This window comes from Scyliorhinus torazame, chromosome 1 (genome assembly GCF_047496885.1).
Source record: "Scyliorhinus torazame isolate Kashiwa2021f chromosome 1, sScyTor2.1, whole genome shotgun sequence".
In the NCBI taxonomy this organism is placed as follows: domain Eukaryota; kingdom Metazoa; phylum Chordata; class Chondrichthyes; order Carcharhiniformes; family Scyliorhinidae; genus Scyliorhinus; species Scyliorhinus torazame.
In genome coordinates this window covers 389,755,650-389,775,579 of record NC_092707.1, presented here as the reverse complement: position 1 = coordinate 389,775,579, position 19,930 = coordinate 389,755,650, and the positions used below count along the sequence as shown (strand labels likewise).

The window sequence follows — 19,930 nt, the reverse complement described above, 5'->3', positions numbered from 1 at the left end:
AACTAACAGTTAATAAAGCCTCACATTTAGATTGGTAGCCCATGCCAAGCCTAGACATTATGTGAGCCAAACAGGCAGGGTGGCAAACCTTCACCAAACTAGCTATAAGCCATGCCTATCTTCAGCTAGAACTAGACGAGTCAGCCAGGAAGTATGTGACGATTAACACCATGTGATACGAATATACACGCCTGCTCTTCGGTGTCTCGTCGGCATGCAGGTGATGAAGAACATTCTCCAAGGGCTATCTAATGTGGCAGTATACGTCGACAACGCACTAATCACAGGAGCCATGGAAAAAGAGCACCTAGCAAATCTGGAGGAGATTTTGAGTGATTTTCTGATACAGGTGTGCAGGAAGGCAAAGTGATTTACCTAGGGTACCGAGTTGAGGTCTACACCACAAAGAGGATAAAGTTAAAGACATCAAAGAGGCACCGACCCCACAAAATACGACAGAATTAAACCAACCTCTCAACTCTACATTAATTTATTCCGAGTGAATGTTTATCAGAGATAAATAATAATCCGCACATCACCAACAATCTGTCCTGGTCCATCCACGCCGACACTATGACCAAGAAATCACAACAGCGCCTGTACTTCCTCAGGAAACAAAGGAAATTCGGCATGCCCACCCTGACTCTTACCAATGTTTACAGATGTACCATAGAAAGCATCCTATCTGGCTGCATCACAGCCTGGTTTGGCAACTGCTCGGCCAAAGACTGTAAGAAACTACAGAGAGTCGTGAACACAGCCCAGTCCATCACGCAAACCTGCCTCCCATCCATTGACTCCATCTACACCTCCCGCTGCCTTGGGAAAGTGGACAGCATAATCAAAGGCCCCTCCCACCTGGCTTATTCTCTCTTCTAACCTCCACTGAGTAATACTGCGCTCCTGTGTGCTTCACCCGATGCCTGTGTCTATGTATTTACATTGCCTATTTATGTTTGCCCTATGTTTTGTTTTCATGTATGGAACGATCTGTCCGAACTGTACGCAGAACAATACCTCGGTACACATGACAATAAATAAATCCAATCCAACCTTCCATTGGGCAGGAGATACAGAAGTCTGAGAACACGCATTAACAGATTCAAAAACAGCTTCTTCCGCACTGTTACCAGACTCCTGAATGACCCTCTTATGGACTGAATTGATCTTTCTACACATCTTCTCTACTGTGTAGTACTACACTCCGTATGCTTCGTCCGATGTCTGTGCCTATGTGTGCTATGTTGTGTATCTATCGTATGTCCTATGTTTTTTATGTATGGGACGATCTGCCTGGTCTGTACACAGAACAAACAGGACAATAAATCTGATAAATCTAAATCTACAGCAAGCTGGGCGAAAATCAGGATATTCCTGAAAAACATAATGGGCAGGGTTTTTCCTGCAGGCTTTAGGCTTAGACACTATCTCTGTCTGACAGCCCTTTCCCCCTCCAAATAGGGGACCTATTGTCAGGCTCATTTAAGGGCTAGAAGGCCGCACTATTTGGGGAGCAGATGCTCATCTGTGTCTTTCTCCAAATTGGCTAACCAATGGGTGGAGAGTGGGCTCACTGGCCAATTAAGGTTGGCGGGTGGAGTCTCGAAGCCAGAGGGCCAATAGGAAGCCTTCCAGCTTAGAAGCAGCAGCCGGGTGCCCCAAAATGCAGACTCACCCTCTCCGACATTTTGATATTTAAAATAAAGAGGCTTTTCCAGATCTCCATTTTGGAGGGGGACAGGGCTGTCAGACAGAGATAGTGTCTAAGCCGACCTGGTCCCTGGCCCACTGTCAGGAGGCCACCTCCAAGCAGCTAAATTGTCCCGTGTCAACTCCGGAGACTTGCATAACATAGAATTTACAGTGCAGAAGGAGGCCATTTGGCCCATCGAGACTGCACCGGCTCTTGGAAAGAGCACCCCACCCAAGGTCAACACCTCCACCCTATCCCCATAACCCAGTAACCCCACCCAACACTAAGGGCAATTTTGGACACTAAGGGCAATTTATCATGGCCAATCCACCTAACCTGCACATCTTTGGACTGTGGGAGGAAACCGGAGCACCCGGAGGAAACCCACGCACACACGGGACGAACGTGCAGACTCCGCACAGACAGTGACCCAAGCCAGAATCAAACTTGGGACCCTGGAGCTGTGAAGCAATTGTGCATGCCAACCGGAAAACTCCAGGTGGTCTCCGACAATAGGCCTTAATCGGCCTTGAACCATGTTGATTGGCTAGCCACTACTTGCCCTTGTCCTGCCTTGGGGAAAATGATCCAGAGGCAGGATGCAGCCAGGGAACAGGAATGCCAGCCTGAGGTGCTATTTTTAGCAGCCACCAATCTCCGTGCCTGTCCCGTCACGGGGACAAAATCCTGACCGACATGGAGCGTTTTAAATTGACGTTTCTTTTGGAAAGGAGTGTTTGAGGGATTGAGGAGGCTGTATATTTGTGTATATGTATATGTATATGTGTGTGGTGTGTCTACATGGGTGTGTCTACATGTGTGTACACCTGTGTGTACATGTGTGTGCGTGTATGTGTGGTGTGTGTACATATTCTGCATGCCTCTAGCACATGTCCATCCTGCTAGGGTGGCACGGTGGCACAGTAGTTAGCACTGCTGCCTCACTGCTCCAGGGTCCTGGGTTCAATTCCGGGTCACTGTTGTTCTCCCCGTGTCCACGTGGGTTTCCTCCGAGTGCTCCGGTTTCCTCCCACAGTCCAAAGATGTGCAGGTTAGGTGGATTGGCCATGATAAATTGCCCCTCAATGTCAAAAAGCGTTAGGTGGGGTTACAGGGATGGGGTGGGGCAATGGGCCTACGTCAGGTGCTCTTTCAGAGGGTCGGTGCAGACTCGATGGGCAGAATGGCCTCGTTCTGCACTGTAGGGATTCTATGAATACTCCAAGAAACACTGTATTAGAATGAATTGGTCATTGCTGCTGTTTTTGTCTGACCTTGCTAGCCTGCCTCTCTAAGGACAAGAGCCAGGCATTTGGCCAGCAGTGCCAATTATCTTCTCATTGACCTCTGAATGTGCAGATTCAGATCACTGCCCCACAGGGAGTATCTGCGCTGCGGGAGCAAAGAGACGGGGCAGATTAACCAGCTCCACACTATCACAGCCAATGTCCCAGGTGCAGGCGGCCTGGTGTTGTGGGCACCTCGGACAATCAGTTTATCTTTGTAATTACAGTCATTGGCACGGAAATACTGCCATTATTTTGCCAGCTAATCTTTGAAAGACTCTGGCGGAGGTTAAACGCAATGTTCCCAAGGTGAAAGGGTCTTCGCAACTCCCCGATCATTCTGGTTTTAAAAATTCTTTCATGGGCCATGTGTGGACTTTGCTAGCAGAGCCAGCATCCCCAATTGCCCTTGAGAAGGTGGTGGCGAGCTCGTTGTCAAATGTGCAACTGAGCCAGGTCGAGAAAGGCATGATCGACCTGCCCTCTGGGGCAGTAAGAGCGGTAAGATAATCTTCTGATGAACTCCGCATAAAACAAATCAAGTCAATAGAAATCTCAAGGACCCAATCCTACGATACATTTCAGCTGAGGGAGGGGGATGGAAAGTCGGCGCTACACACTTCAGGCATTGGTGACCAGATAGAACATCCTTGTTCATCCAGAACCCGCTAAAGCTACCCAGCATTTGCTATACTCTACACACACACACACACACACACTCACAACTGGTCGAACAGGCTCAGAGTATCAATCAACACTCCTGTAAATTCCACGAAAGCTAAAATTATAACTGCACCAACACATAAAAACAGCAGAAGATCCTTTTTATTTTCAGATAGGCACCTCAAGAAATGATTACAAATCACAGCCCAGGAATAATCAAAATGAAATTTGAACGCAAGCTCAAACAATCCCTTCACTAATAGATTCAATTAGAACTGATGGGGGTCTGTGGCTGGGCGAAGGTGATGTTACAGAACAGGCTGCAAAGAATTAACCTTCAAACAAAATGAATTAAACAGCTGCATACATGTTCTGGAAAAGAAAAATTATTGTAAATGTCTCAGCAATCACTTACCCAGAACAGGAAGCTGAAGAAAAATAGATAATACTTAATCCAGGGGTTGATGAATGTGATATTTACGCCTCTGTTCAATCTTCCTCCAATATCCATTGTGGAAATACAGCAGTTGCGATAAGAAAAATATCAGGACAGGGAAAGAGAAGGGATTCCGCCCAATGATAAGCGATGAAGAAAATGTCAGCAGACTTCTCGCTTGGTGTGCTTGTGCAGTGTGCCTGTGTGTGTGAATGGGCCTGCCTGTTACTGAACACTGCAGCTCACTCTGGTTGGGTCTGTACCAGAAATAGACACACTCTCTTAGCAGCCGAACGCACGCAGTCAGACACAACACGAATGGCAATACTGATTCAGCATCATTAGGGACACGTTGTCACTGGCGTTCACAGAACCAACTGCAGTGCTGTTTTTTTTCTATAAAGCCTGTTTAATTACTGAAGTCAGTGGTTTTACTGTGCCCTTGACCTCCTCTTTTGTTCTGACCTTCAGGGTAAGGCTTTAGTATTTTTCTGTGGCATGTACACAGACACACATAATTAAGCAATATATTGCACAATCATGTATAAATGTGTATATTTATGTACATTTATAAAGATATTATACACTTTCTAAAGGTATAAAACATACATTTTATGGCAGTCTTTAAGCCAAATATTTTACACGTCGACGGAAACTTTAAACAAGACCATTATTAAATGCTGGGATGTTATTTTCCTCACAAAGACTTGGAGCTAAAGTTAAAATGTACTTTTCTGCCAGTATTGGCTAATTTATAACAAATTTGCATTGCTTGCAAATTGCAGCATTGCTACCTGGCTGGACTGTGGTTACTGACCACCATAGTTTAAAGGTACAAACTTGAGGGGGGGTCACTAGCTATGCCAACCACGAAAGTTTCTGTTCGGATTTCCACTTGACACTACTGCATTAGGGAAGCTTTGAGCTTCACTGTTGCTTCACTCCAAGCAGCATAACGTGCAATGTTGCATTGCTGACGATATAATGAATGTGCCAGCATAAAACTATGCAGAAATATTCACCATGAGCATCAATGTGGTGGTATGTATTAGGGGTAATACGGTACACCATGATGCCGAGGGGCTATTGGTGGACAGACACTGGGTCCTGATTGGATCTGCCGCCTACTGGGCTCCACCCAGAAAGGCGGGGTATAAGAACCCAGGTTCTCCCAGCAGCCGCATTCTGTAACTGAGCTGCTGGGGAACAAGTCTGCTCAATAAAGCCTCGATTGAGTTCTCTACGTCTCGCCTCGTGTGTTATCGATGGTGCCACAATTTATTGAGCAGACTTAAAAAGGAAGATGGAGCTCCGGATCACCCCGGAGTGCCTGCGAATTGGCCCCCAAGCAGCTAACTCAGCATCGGCGTTTAAGCACTGGGTGGCGTGCTTTGAGGGGTACCTCCGAACGTCCCCCGGCAGACCAACAGAAGACCAGAAGATGCAGGTCCTACATTCCAGGGTGAGTCCCGAAATCTATTCGCTCATCGAGGATGCGGAAGATTTCCCAGCGGCGATCACCTTGCTGAAAGAGACCTACATTCGGCCCGTCAACCAGGTCTATGCACGCCATCAGCTCGCGACGAGACGACAAATCCCCGGGGAATCGCTAGACGAATTCTACAATGCTCTACTGATCCTGGGAAGAAACTGCAACTGCCCAGCGGTAACGGCGAATGAGCACACGGAGCTCCTGATCAGAGACGCTTACGTAGCAGGTTTGGCATCATCGCAAATTCGCCAGAGACTTTTAGAAAAAGACTCTCTCGGACTCACAGAGGCACGGGCCCTTGCGGCCTCCCTCGACGTGGCCTCCCAAAACGCCCGCGCCTCCGACCGCGCTACAGCCCCTTGGGCTCCGTGGACCCCTGCCGCGATCGACCCCCCGGCACTCTCCACCCCCCTGCAAGCGTGCACGGCCAGAACCCCAGACCACCCGGGGGGGCCCCGCTGCTATTTTTGCGGGCAGCCGAAACACCCCCGCCAGCGCTGCCCGGCCCGCTCGGCCTCCTGTAAAAGCTGCGGCAAAAAGGGGCACTACGCAGCGGTGTGCCAGTCCCGGGGGGTCGCCACTATCTCCGGGGAAGAAACGGGACCACGGACTCACCCCCCCCCCCAGCGACCCATGTGCGGCCAACGGGCACCGCCATTTTGGACCCCGGACGCCACGAGGGGGGGACGGCCGCCGCCATCTTGTTACCCGCGGGCCGCGTGCGATCCATGGGAGTGGCCATTTTGTCCACCCCAGGCCGCGTCCGATCCATGAGAGCGGCCATTTTGTCCAACCCCGACCGCATGCGATCCATGGACGCCGCCATCTTGGCTGACAGGCAAGGACCCCAGCGTGGACGGCTCCACGCTGCCTGAAGACAATGACCAGATGCAGCAACCACGTTTGGCATCGGTGACCCTGGACCAGTCGCGGCCCCAGACGCTCCAGACAGCAACGACGAAGGTGCTGGTGAACGGGCATGAGACGCTGTGTTTGATCGACTCGGGGAGCACGGAGAGTTTTATTCATCCGGACACGGTAAGACGCTGTTCCCTTATAATTCGTCCAAGCACCAAAAAAACGTTCCTGGCGGCGGGGTCCCACTCCGTTTAAATCAAAGGGTTCTGTATCGCAAACCTAACAGTGCAGGGGAGAGAGTTCAAAAATTACCGGCTGTATGTCCTCCCCCACCTCTGTGCTCCCACCCTCCTGGGGTTGGATTTTCAATGCAACCTCCAGAGTTTAACATTCAAATTTGGCGGCCCTATACCCCCACTGACTATCTGCGGCCTCGCGACCCTCAAGGTTGAACCGCCTTCCTTGTTTGCGAACATCACCCCGGATTGCAAGCCCGTCGCCACTAGGAGCAGATGATACAGCACCCAGGACCGGACGTTTATCCGGTCCGAAGTCCAGCGGCTGCTGAAGGAAGGCATAATCCAGGCCAGCAATAGTCCCTGGAGAGCCCAGGTGGTAGTTGTGAAGACCGGAGAGAAGCAGAGGATGGTCATAGACTATAGTCAGACCATCAACAGGTACACGCAGCTAGATGCGTACCCTCTTCCCCGCATATCCGACATGGTCAATCGGATTGCACAGTACAAGGTCTTCTCCACCGTCGACCTGAAGTCCGCCTACCACCAGCTCCCCATTCGCCCCGGTGACCGCAAGTACACTGCCTTCGAAGCAGACGGGCGGCTATACCACTTTTTAAGGGTTCCATTCGGCGTCACGAATGGAGTCTTGGTCTTCCAACGGGAGATGGACCGAATGGTTGACAAGCACGGTTTACGGGCCAAGTTCCCGTACCTCGACAACGTCACCATCTGCGGCCACGACCAGCAGGACCACAACGCCAACCTCCGAAAATTCCTCCAGACCGCTAACGCCCTCAACCTCACCTACAACGAGGAAAAATGTGTGCTTAGCCCCGTCCGTCTAGCCATCTTGGGCTACGTAGTGCGTAATGGAGTGATAAGCCCCGACCCTGAACGCATGCGCCCCCTCACGGAGTTCCCTCTTCCCCACTGTGCCAAAGCCCTGAAACGCTGCCTGGGCTTCTTTTCTTATTACGCCCAGTGGGTTTCCCAATACGCAGACAAGGCCCGCCCACTAATCCAGTCCACTACTTTGCCCCTGTCGACAGAGGCCCGCCAGGCCTTCAGCCGCATCAAAGTGGATATCGCAAGGGCCAAGATGCGCGCCATCGACGAGTCCCTCCCCTTCCAAGTCGAGAGCGACGCATCCGACGTAGCTCTGGCGGCCACTCTCAACCAAGCGGGCAGACCCGTGGCCTTTTTCTCCCGGACCCTCCACGCTTCAGAAATTCGCCACTCCTCAGTAGAAAAGGAGGCCCAAGCCATAGTGGAAGCTGTGCGACATTGGAGGCATTACCTGGCCGGTAGGAGATTCACACTCCTCACTGACCAACGGTCGGTAGCCTTCATGTTCAATAATGCACAGCGGGGCAAGATAAAAAACGACAAGATCCTGCGGTGGAGGATCGAACTCTCCACCTACAATTATGAGATCTTGTACCGTCCCGGAAGGCTGAACGAGCCGTCCGATGCCCTATCTCGCGGCTCATGTGCCAACGCACAAGTGGACCGTCTCCAAGCCGTCCACGAGGACCTCTGCCATCCGGGGGTCACTCGTTTCTACCACTTTATAAAGGCCCACAACCTGCCCTACTCCGTCGAGGAGGTCCGAACAGTCACCAGGAACTGCCAAATCTGCGCAGAATGAAAACCGCATTTTTTCAGGCCAGATAGAGCGCACCTGATAAAGGCTTCCCGCCCCTTTGAACGCCTCAGTTTGGATTTCAAAGGCCCCCTCCCCTCCACCGATCGCAACACGTACTTTCTTAACATCGGTGATGAATACTCCCGTTTCCCCTTCGCCATCCCCTGCCCCGACATGACCGCGGCCACGGTCATTAAAGCCCTCTGCACCATCTTTACCCTGTTCGGTTTCCCTGCCTACATCCATAGCGATAGGGGGTCCTCCTTCATGAGTGACGAGCTGCGTCAATTCCTGCTCAGCAAGGGCATAGCCTCGAGCAGGACGACCAGCTACAACCCCCGGGGGAACGGGCAGGTAGAGAGGGAGAACGGAACGGTCTGGATGACCGTCCTACTGGCCCTACAGTCTAGGAGTCTCCCAACTTCCCGCTGGCAGGAAGTCCTCCCGGATGCCCTTCATTCTATCCGGTCCCTGCTGTGCACCACCACTAACCAAACGCCTCACGAGCGATTGCTTGTCTTCCCTAGGAGGTCCGCTTCTGGAACATCACTTCCGACCTGGCTGGCAGCCCCAGGACCCATCCTGCTCCGGAAACATGTGCGGGCGCACATATCAGACCCACTGGTGGAAAAGGTACATCTCCTCCACGCAAACCCGCAGTATGTACCCCGACGGCCGACAGGACACGGTCTCTCTGCGGGACCTGGCGCCCGCCGGAGCTCCCCACACCCCCCCCAACACCAATCACCACCCCCTCACTCCCGCCGGTGCACCCCACAGCCACCCCCTTCCCGGGGGGATCGGTTATCCGCCCAGGCCCGCCCAGGAGTAAGGAAACAGGGATGGACAGCGCGATGCTCCCAGAGTCGACTGGACCCGAGCCAGCACCACCATCACCACCCGGGCTGAGACGATCGGATAGGGTGACCAGGGCACCCTCTCGGCTCATCGAATCGGTTTAAGTGATGTAAATAATTCAGTGGCCCAGTAAAAGCGGCATTGTTGTACATAGTTAATGGTTAAGGCACCATACCGATCCTGTAAACCCCTACCACCATACCATCCACCACCCCGCCGGGTTCCCTTTTAACAAGGGGTGAATGTGGTGGTATGTATTAGGGGTAATACAGTACACCATGATGCCAAGGGGCTATTGGTGGACAGATACTGGGTCCTGATTGGATCTGCCGCCTACTGGGCTCCACCCAGAAAGGCGGGGGTATAAGAACCCAGGTTCACCCAACAGCCGCATCCTGTAACTGAGCTGCTGGGGAACAAGTCTGCTCAATAAAGCCTCGATTGAGTTCTCTACGTCTCGCCTCGTGTGTTATCGATGGTGCCACAATCAATTAATAGGATCTCCAGCCTCTTAACTTGCACCCTCCATCATATCTGACACATCATGCTCATTCTCGGCATGTCCAGTTGTCTCTGTTGTAGGTTCGTTATCTTCAGTTTGCTGCTTGTGCAGTTTTGAGCGTGATGCAGCAATCAGAAGCAGGACTCGGCGGTGAGTTTTTCCCCCACTCCTGGCCACGGATTATCCAGCCATAAGAGCAGGAAGTTACCTGCTTCTATGCCGGCGTTGGACTGGGGTGAGCACAGTAAGGAGTCTTACAACACCAGGTTAAAGTCCAAGTTGAAACAAACCTGTTGGACTTTAACCTGGTGTTGTAAGACTTCTTACGGGGTGCATTAGGTTAGCTCAGTAGGGGGTGAAGATGGAGGCGATGCAACTGATCTCAATAACCCTCCATCAGGGAGGCGAATGACACCATTGTGATTCCTGCTCCTCATTGCTCGCATGGAGGGATCACCCGGGAGGATGGTGGAATTTGCTACCGAGGGCAGGAGGCTGTCTCTGTCCGGCAATGTGGAGCACCGGACCTCATCATGGAGCGGGTCGTCATAATCCTCCATGCAATGGATCAGACCGGCTGATACGGCCAACCCAGGGCGAGCAACACATGGTGGGGAGGATATGGGGTTGGGGGGGGGGGTTGCGGTGGTGTAGGTGTGGGGGAGTGCAGGGAGGGTGGGCAGGGGCGGTGCTGATGGGGGCAGGGAGGGTGGGCAGGTGTGGTGGTGATGGGGGGGCAGGGAGGGTGGACAGGTGAGGTGGTGATGGGGGGGCAGGTGCGGTGGTCATGGGGGCAGGGAGAGTGGACAGGTGCGGTGGTGCTGGGGGGCAGGGAGGGTGGGCAGGTGCGGTGGTGATGGGGGCATGGAGGGTGGACAGGTGCGGTGGTGATGGGGGCAGGGAGGGTGGGCAGGTGAGGTGGTGATGGGGGTGCAGGGAGGGTGGACAGCAAGGGGTATTTGTGGGGGGGGGGAATCTGGGGGGGGGGGGATTGGACGGTAGGGCTGCCAGTCGCTAGGCCCCCTAGTCGGTGAACCTGGAAGCTATTAGATTGTCCCATGCACGGCAGCCCAGACGCCACGTTGTGCGGTCTCCTGTGGCTGCCTGGGTCCTATGTCCTGCCCATCTTGGCCCTCCTCTGCATCCTCCTCGTCAGACGAGGCCTGGCGTTCGTCCTGTTCCTCCAGCATGTCACCCTTTTGCTGTGCGATGTTGTGGAGGACGCAGCAGGCCACCACGATGTGGGAAACTTCTCCTGGCGCTGTACTGGAGGGCCCCTCCAGAGCGGTCCAGACACCTGAACTGCATCATCAGCATGCCGTTGCGCCGCATGGTCACCCCCTGGTCGCTGCATGGGCATCGTTGTAGCGGGTCTCCACGTTGGTCTGTGGCCTTCAGATTGGCGTCATCAGCCACGACCGCAGCGGATAACCCCTGTTACCCAGGAGCTAACCCCTCACTGGGAGTGTGCCTCGACAGTGTCGGGAACCGTCATGTGTGCCAGGATGAAGGGGTCGTGCTCACTGCCCGGGTATCGGGTGCAGGGGTGCACGATGTACATCTCATGGTCACACACCAACTGCATGTTCATGGAGTGGAACCTCTTTTGGTGTGTGAAGATCACCCCCTCATACGTCAGTGCCCAGAGGGTGAATGGCATCCCATCGATCACCGCCTGGAATTGGGGCATTCCGACGATGATGGTGAATCCCATTGCCCGGGCATCCTGGTGGGCTTGGTCCACATTGAAATGGATGTATTGTGCACCCACCCCCACACCCAGCCTCCCCATACCACAATCTATTAAAAGTTGTGGATCAGGTGAACTCCATGATATACTTTGGGGTTCTCTAAAGCCTGGCCCATAACAAATTGTGGGCTCGAGGGGGATAAAAGTCTATCTATTGGATTGGCTGAATGAACTTAAAGACAGTGAGGGGTGAGCATATTGTGGTTGCTTTTCAGGTGTGGTATTCTAGTTTAAGTAGGGAGTGTGTTGTGGACAATATCTCTTTCAGAGGCTCTGAGGTTTTTGGGAATGGAGACGGTCACACGCAGTACCTTACGGACAGAGACTAAAAGCAGACTGTTAGATTTGGCAAAAACATTGCAGGTAACATTACCTGACAAAATGCGAAAAGATGAGGTAATTATGGCGGTGGCTAAGCATTTAAAGTTGCCTGAGATACAGTCTGACTCATTAGAAATGGCAAAGATCCAGTTGCAGATTAAGCAGCTTGAATATGCAATGAGAGAAAAACAAAGAAAGAGGGAGATACTGATCGGGGAAAAGAAAAAGAGAGAGAAGAAAGAAACAAAGAAAGAGATAGAGAGGAAAGGGAAAAAGAGAGAGAGTTTGAATTTCAGAAAATGGCTTTGAAACATAACAGTCAGTCAAAATTGGCAGACGTAAATGGAAACGTACAGTTGGATGATAGTGATGAGGATAGTGAGAAATAGCGTAATAGTTGAAGGCTTGGTGGGATCTATTTAAATATGCCCAAGCATTGCCAAGGTTTGACGAGAAGGAGGTGGAAGCCTTTTTCATTTCATTTGAGAAGGTAGCTAAACAAATGAAATGGCCACAGGACATGTGGGTATTACTGATTCAAACAAAGCTGGTAGGTAGGGCTATGAAGTGTTTGCATTACTCCCGGAGGAGGTATCTGGGACGTATGAGGAGGTGAAAATCCATCTTAGGTGCATATGAACTAGTGCCTGAAGCCCACAAAGGTTTAGAAATTTAAGGAAAGAATTTGGTCAAACATACATGGAGTTTGAAAGGCTCAGAGTAATTTTTATAGGTGGAAAAGGGCTTTGAAAATAGACCAAACGTATGAAGCGCTGAGAGAAATTATGCTTTTGGAGGAGTTTAAAAATTCAATTCCTGATGTAGTGAGAACTCATGTGGAAGAGCAGAGGGTTAAAACTGCGAGATTAGCAGCAGAAATGGCAGATGATTATGAATTAGTTCATAAATCAAAGCTTGGTTTCCAACATCAGTTACAGCCTGCGAGGGATAGAAACTGGGGACATGAGAAATACTCAAGTGGTAAAGGTAAAGGTGATCTGATGGGAGATAATCAGGAGAGTGTACCTCAGATTAAAAATGAAATCCAGGAGAGTGGAAGAGATATGGAAAGTTTCAAATGTTTTCACTGTAATAAACTAGGCCATGTAAAGTCACGGTGTTGGTGATTGAAGAAAAGCACTGGGAAGGCTGATGTGGTAAAACAGGATAAGACAGTGGGGGTTGTTAAAGTGATAAAGGAAAGCCCAAGTGAAGCGAAAGAGGTGCAAAGATTGTACAGCCTGATCAAGAGGTGATTGATAAGAAGGTACCAGATCTCTTTCAAGAATTTACTTGTGTGGTTAAAGTTTACTCGTGTATCAGGAGGAGCAGGTAAAGAAGTCACAATTTTAAGAGATACGGGAGCTAGTCAATCTTTAATGGTAAGAGATGAGGAATTATGTAGTTTGGGAAGAATGTTGCCAGAAAAGGAGTTAATATGTGGAATTCAGGGTGAGAGGAGTAGTGTTCCATTATATAAGGTAAAGTTGGAAAGTCCAGTGAAGAGTGGTGAAGTGGTAGTAGGAGTTGTCATAATATACACCAGTATATCATGGTGCAGACACACACACTGATGGACACACAGCAAGACCAATCAACACACACAACACCGCAGCCAATCACCAGTTAGAGCACACTCACTATAAAGACGGGGGCATCAGAGTTCCCGCTCATTCGGGATGCAGCCTCCTACAAGGACAGAGCTTACAGTTTACAGCACAGATCCTCACCATGTGCCGAGTGCATAGACTGGTTCGGACAGGCATAGGTCTTTAGTTTAATCTAACATCGTGTTAACCCACAATGAAAGTATGTTCAACAGTTTCTAGCTTAATAAAATAGTGTTGTACTATTTTAAGTGTTGGTGGCCTGTATGTGTTCCATGGATCCAGAGCACCCAACACATCATGATACCAGTAGTTGAGGGATGTTAGAACTTCTTAGACCTACCTGCAAGTGATCTGCCTTCCACCAGCATACAGTCATCCTGCAAAATGGACAGCGTCCGCCCACCGCCGCTCCGCATCACCGGTAACCTGGGGGCCAACTGGAAGATATTCAAACAACGCTTCCAGCTCTACCTTGAAGTCACAGACCGGGAAGCTGCCTCAGACACCAGGAAGATCGCTCTCTTCCTATCCACGGCCGGGGAACATGCCATCCACATTTTCAATTCTCTCATTTTTGCTGATGGTGAAGATAAATCAAAATTCAAGACGGTCACTGCAACATCGAGGTGAATGAAAGTTTTGAGCGCTATGTATTCCAACAGCGTTTGCAGGGTAAGGATGAACCTTTCCAGTCCTTTCTCACCCACCTCCACATCCTTGCGCAGTCCTGTAATTACGGGCCCACCTCCGACTCCACGATACGTGATCAGATCGTTTTCGGTGTTCAGTCGGACCCCCTACGCCAGCAGCTCCTCAAGGTAAAGCAGCTCACTCTAGCGATTGCCATCGAGACCTGCGGCTACACGAACACGCCACTAGTCGGTATTCCCACATCCAAGCGGCTGAAACAGCGCGGCAAGGTCCCCATGAGGCAGAACGGGTCCAAGCAATCGAGCAACTCCAGGGCCTCAGCCTGGATGAGGGCGGCCATTTTGCGTGCTTTTTGCAGACTCCCGCGCTTGTGTGCACCGAACGAGGGGACGGCAACGTCGACGAATGTACTGCACAGGCGCGCACCACGTACGACCGCACCGCTCATGCGCGGTGACGCAGCGAACGTACTGACGCGACAACGTGCGGCAACTGTAGCTTCGTCCACTTAAAGCGGCAATGCCCTGCCAAATCACGACGATGCCTGAGATGTGGCAAACTTGGCCACTATGCTGTTTTATGCAGATCAGCTCAGCCTGCCAACTCTCGTCGCTCCAGCCAGCCCCGCAGGAATGTCCGGGGCCAGTAAACCCACGGTCACCGAGTCCGATTCGGACCTGCTACCCGATATTGACACCGAGGTCCCGAAGGCGCCTTTTTGAGTCGGTATCATTACAAAAAACAGGGTGCCCCCGTAGCAAAGACTCCAGCCTCTATCGGTATACAGCACCGATCCAGACGATGAGTGGTGTGCCACCCTTACGGTCAACCGGTCCCAAATACGATTCCGCCTGGACACCGGTGCCTCCGCCAATCTCATTGCGCGGTCTGACCTCCAAACCATCGTGTCAAACCATCAGCCTGCCAGCTATTAGATTATAATGACAATGCCATTGCTGCCAGCGGCTCATGCCAACTTGAAGTGACGCACAGGTCACGCAAAGCCATCTTTCCCTTTGAAATCGTGGGCTCCACGAAAGCCTCCCTGCTTGGCGGGCAGGCATGCAAGCTGTTGAACCTAGTTCAGAGAGTTCACTCTCTCTCTCTTGCTGACGCGTCTGCCTTTCAGGACACTGACTTCAGGGCGCAGCTCGACGCCATTATCAACCACTACCACGACGTCTTCGAGGGCATGGGCACACTCCCGTATACCGACAAGATTTTATTAAAACCGAATGCCACGCCTGTGGTGCACACACCTCGCAGGGCCCCAGCACCCGTCAAGGACCGCCTCAAGCAGCAGCTGCAGGACCTCCAGAACCAAGGAGTGATTTCCAAAGTCACGGAACCGACCGACTGGGTCAGTTCCATGGTATGTGTAAAAAAGCCTTCCGGCGAATTGAGAATTTGCATTGATCCCGAGGATCTAAATCGCAATATCATGAGGGAGCAGTATCCAATTCCCAAGCGCGTAGAGCTCACGTGTGAGGTGGCTCGCGCCAAGCTCTTTACCAAACTCGACGCCTCAAAAGGATTCTGGCAAATCCAGCTCGATAAATCCAGCAGGAAACTGCATGTTTAACGCCCCCTTTGGAAGATATTGTTACAACAGGATGCCGTTTGGGATCAAATCTGCGTCAGAAGTGTTCCATAGGATTATGGAACAAATGATGGAAGGCATTGAAGGTGTTCGCGTCTGTGTCGATGACATAATTATTTGGTCCACATGCAGGAGCATGTTAGTCGCCTCCAGCGCGTATTCAGACGTATACATGAGCATGGCCTCCGCCTCAACAGGGCCAAATGCCATTTTGGTCAGATGGAACTCAAGTTCCTCGGAGACCACGGGCGTCATTTTCCGACCCCCCGCCAGGTTGGAGAATCGCCGGGGGCTGCCGTGAATCCCGCCCCCGCCGGTTGCCGAAGTCTCCGGTACCGGATATTCGGCGGGGGCGGGAATCGGGCCGCGCCGGTTGGCGGGCCCCCCCGCTGGATTCTCCGGCCCGGATGGGCCGAAGTCCCGCCGTTAAATTGCCTGTCCCGCCGGCGTGGATTAAACCACCTTTTGAACGGCGGGACAAGGCGGCGTGGGTGGGCTCCAGGGTCCTGGGGGGGGCGCGGGGCGATCTGACCCCGGGGGGTGCCCCCACGGTGGCCTGGCCCGCGATCGGGGCCCACCGATCCGCGGGCGGGCCTGTGCCGTGGGGACACTCTTTCCCTTCCGCCTCCGCCACGGTCTCCACCATGGTGGAGGCGGAAGAGACTCCCTCCACTGCGCATGCGCGGGAATGCCGTCAGTGGCCGCTGACGCTCCCGCGCATGCGCCGCCCCGACATGTCATTTCCGCGCCAGCTGGCGGGGCAACAAAGGCCATTTCCGCCAGCTGGCGGGGCGGAAATTCCTCCGGCGTCGGCCTAGTCCCTCAATGTTGGGTCTCGGCCCCCAAAGATGCGGAGCATTCCGCACCTTTGGGGCGGGGCGATGCCCGTCTGATTGGCGCCGTTTTGGGCGCCAGTCGGCGGACATCGCGCAGTTTCGGGAGAATTTCGCCCCACATCTCCCAATTCGGTGTGCAGCCGGATGCGGACAAGGTAGCTGCCATCACAGCTATGAAAACACCAGAGGACAAGAAGGCGGTCCTCCGATTTCTGGGCATGGTCAATTTTTTAGGGAAATTCATCCCTAACCTCGTCTCTCATACCACGGCTCTCGGGAACCTGGTCAGGAAGACGACAGACTTCCAATGGCTCCCTGCCCACGAGTGCGAATGGAGAGAACTCAAAACAAAACTGACCACGGCCCCGGTCTTAGCTTTCTTTGATCCAGCAAAGGAGGCCAAAATTTCAACCGATGCCAGTCAATCCGGCATTGGGGCAGTGCTCCTTCAACGTGATGAGGCATCATGGGCCCCCGTTGCATATGCGTCACGTGCAATGACCCCCACGGAGCAGCGCTACGTGCAGATAGAAAAGGAGTGCCTGGGCCTTCTGACCGGTGTGGTTAAGTTTCACGATTATGTCTACGGACTTCCTCAATTCACCGTCGAGACCGACCATCGCCCACTGGTCAATATAATACAGAAAGACTTGAACGACATGACACCTCGCCTCCATCGTATTCTTCTCAAGCTCCGGCGATACGACTTCCAGCTGGTATACACCCCAGGCAAAGACCTCATCATTGCTGACGCTCTCTCCAGGGCAGTCAACACTCCGTGTGACCCATCGGGATTTGTCTGCCAGGTTGATGCCCATGTGGCATTCGCAGCCTCCAATCTACCTGCCTCGGATGAACGCCTCATCCAAATTCGCCACGCGACGGCGGCTGACCCCTTGCTGCAGCGTGTCATGCGCCACCTAACGGACGGGTGCCTCAAGGGCCAATGCCCTCAATTCTATAATTTCAGAGATGATCTGGCGGTAGTAGACGGGGTTCTTCTAAAACTGGACCGCATTGTCATCCCACATAGCATGCACCAGCATCTCCTGGAACAGCTACACGAGGACCACCCTGGCGTGGAAAAGTGCCACCGACAGGCCCGAGAGGCAGTGTACTGGCCCGGCATTAATGAGGACATCGCCAACACAGTGCTCAACTGCCCCACTTGTCAGCGCTTCCAGCCGGCCCAACCACGTGAGACCCTGCAGCCCCGTGAGTTGGTCACGTCACCATGGACCAAGGTGGGCATCGAGACTATGTCCTGATCGTGGACTACTTTTTGAATTACCCGGAGGTGATACGGTTGCACGACATCACCTCGTCTGCAGTCATTCGTGCATGTAAAGAAACCTTTGCTCGACATGGTATCCCGCTCACGGTTATGTCGGACAATGGCCCCATGCTTCGCCAGCCAAGAATGGTCCAACTTTGCCAGGCAGTACAATTTTGCCCATGTGACGTCCAGTCCCCTGTACCCCCAATCCAACGGCAAAGCGGAGAAGGGAGTACATATAGTCAAACAGCTCCTGTGCAAGGCTGCCGATGCTGGGTCCGATTTCCACCTTGCCTTGCTGGCCTATTGCTCCGCCCCACTGTCCACTGGCCTGTCGCCAGCCCAGTTACTCATGGGTCGCACCCTGAGGACGACGGTGCCGTCCATCCATGTCCCAGACCTCGACCACGTTCCGGTCCTTCGCCGGATGCAGCTGTCTCGTGCATAGCACAAGGCGGCTCATGACTCCCGTGCACGTGATCTCCCTGCTCTGGCTCCAGCTGACAACGTCCGCGTCCATCTTCCAGATGGTGGCTGGTTGGCTGGTCTGCAACCGCTGTTGTCCTTCGGCAGGTGGCCCCCCCGCTCGTTCCTGGTTCGTCTACCGGATGGCTCTATTCTGCGCCGCAATCGACGCGCCCTTCGTCTCGTTCCACGCTCGTCACGTGATCCTCCAGTGTCGCCTCACCCTCCTGCTGACCCTGCCATGGACTATGCAGAGCTCCCTGTCACTCTGCATCCCCCTGACTTTGACGCAGTCCAGCCCGCTCCTGAACTGGCGGCTCTCGACCCATCCTTGAGGCGGTCAACCAGAATTCGTCGCCCACCTCAGAGACTACATTTATGAACTTTGCGAACTCATGGACTCTCTGAATTGTTCCATTGCTTTGTTTGATCGTTTCCCTGGTTTGTATATAGTGTTGATCTTGTTACTCTTGTTGCATACTGCTTCTCTGCACCAGGCACCTTCCCATGTAAATAGCTTAGTTCTCATGTATGTAGTCCTGTAAATATGTCTTTGCACCCCACACGTAGTTAGGAACATTTTCACCATACATTATTTATTGCCACACACACATTTTTTTATAAAAGGGGGATGTCATAATATACACCAGTACATCATGGTGCAGATACACACACACTGATGGACACACAGCAAGACCAATCAGCACACACAACACCGCAGCCAATCACCAGTTAGAGCACACTCACTATAAAGACAGGGGGCATCAGAGTTTCCGCTCATTCGGGGTGCAGCCTCTCAGAAGGACAGAGCTTACAGCTTACAGCACAGATCTTCACCATGTGCTGAGTGCATAGACTGGTTCGGACAGGCATAGGTCTTTAGTTTAATCTAACATCGTGTTAACACACAGTGAAAGTATGTTCAACAGTTTCTAACTTAGTAAAATAGTGTTGTACTATTTTAAGTGTTGGTGGCCTGTATGTGTTCCACAGATCCAGAGCACCCAATACATCAGGAGTAATAGAGAAACTATCTTGTCCAGGAATACAGTTTGTCTTGGGTAATGATATAGCTGGATCACATGTGAGAGTGATGCCTACTGTGATTGATAAGCCAGTGGAAAATCAGACAACTGAAGTGTTGAAGGACGAATATCCTGGGATTTTTCTGGATTGTGTAGTAACAAGGTCGCAAAGTCAGGGGTTGGTTTAGCACACTTGGCTAAATCGCTGGCTTTTAAAGCAGACCAAGGCAGGCCAGCAGCACGGTTCAATTCCCGTACCAGCCTCCCCGAACAGGCGCCGGAATGTGGCGACTAGGGGCTTTTCACAGTAACTTCATTGAAGCCTACTCGTGACAATAAGCGATTTTCATTTTCTATGTGTGGAGCCAGAGGAAATGGGCGAGGTACTAAATGAATACTTTGCATCAGTATTCACCAAAGAGAAGAAATTGGTAGATGTTGAGTCTGGAGAAGGGTGTGTAGATAGCCTGGGTCACATTGAGATCCAAAAAGACGAGGTGTTGGGTGTCTTAAAAAATATTAAGGTAGATAAGTCCCCAGGGCCTGATGGGATCTACCCCAGAATACTGAAGGAGGCTGGAGAGGAAATTGCTGAGGCCTTGACAGAAATCTTTGGATCCTCACTGTCTTCAGGAGATGTCCAGGAGGACTGGAGAATAGCCAATGTTGTTCCTCTGTTTAAGAAGGGTAGCAAGGATAATCCAGGGAACTACAGGCCGGTGAG

General features: G+C 52.0%; 1 protein-coding gene across 1 annotated transcript in view; it reads right to left on the bottom strand.

Annotated features, from left to right (window-relative positions):
• Positions 1-4,400, bottom strand: part of tspan33b (tetraspanin 33b) — a 78,395-nt gene extending 73,995 nt beyond the window's left edge. Inside the window, exon 1 of the mRNA XM_072512968.1 lies at positions 4,058-4,400. Within this exon, the coding sequence (XP_072369069.1) occupies positions 4,058-4,153 (96 nt within the window). The 5' untranslated portion in view covers positions 4,154-4,400. The remainder of the gene's footprint in view (positions 1-4,057) is intronic.
• Positions 4,401-19,930: the final 15,530 nt, after the last annotated feature.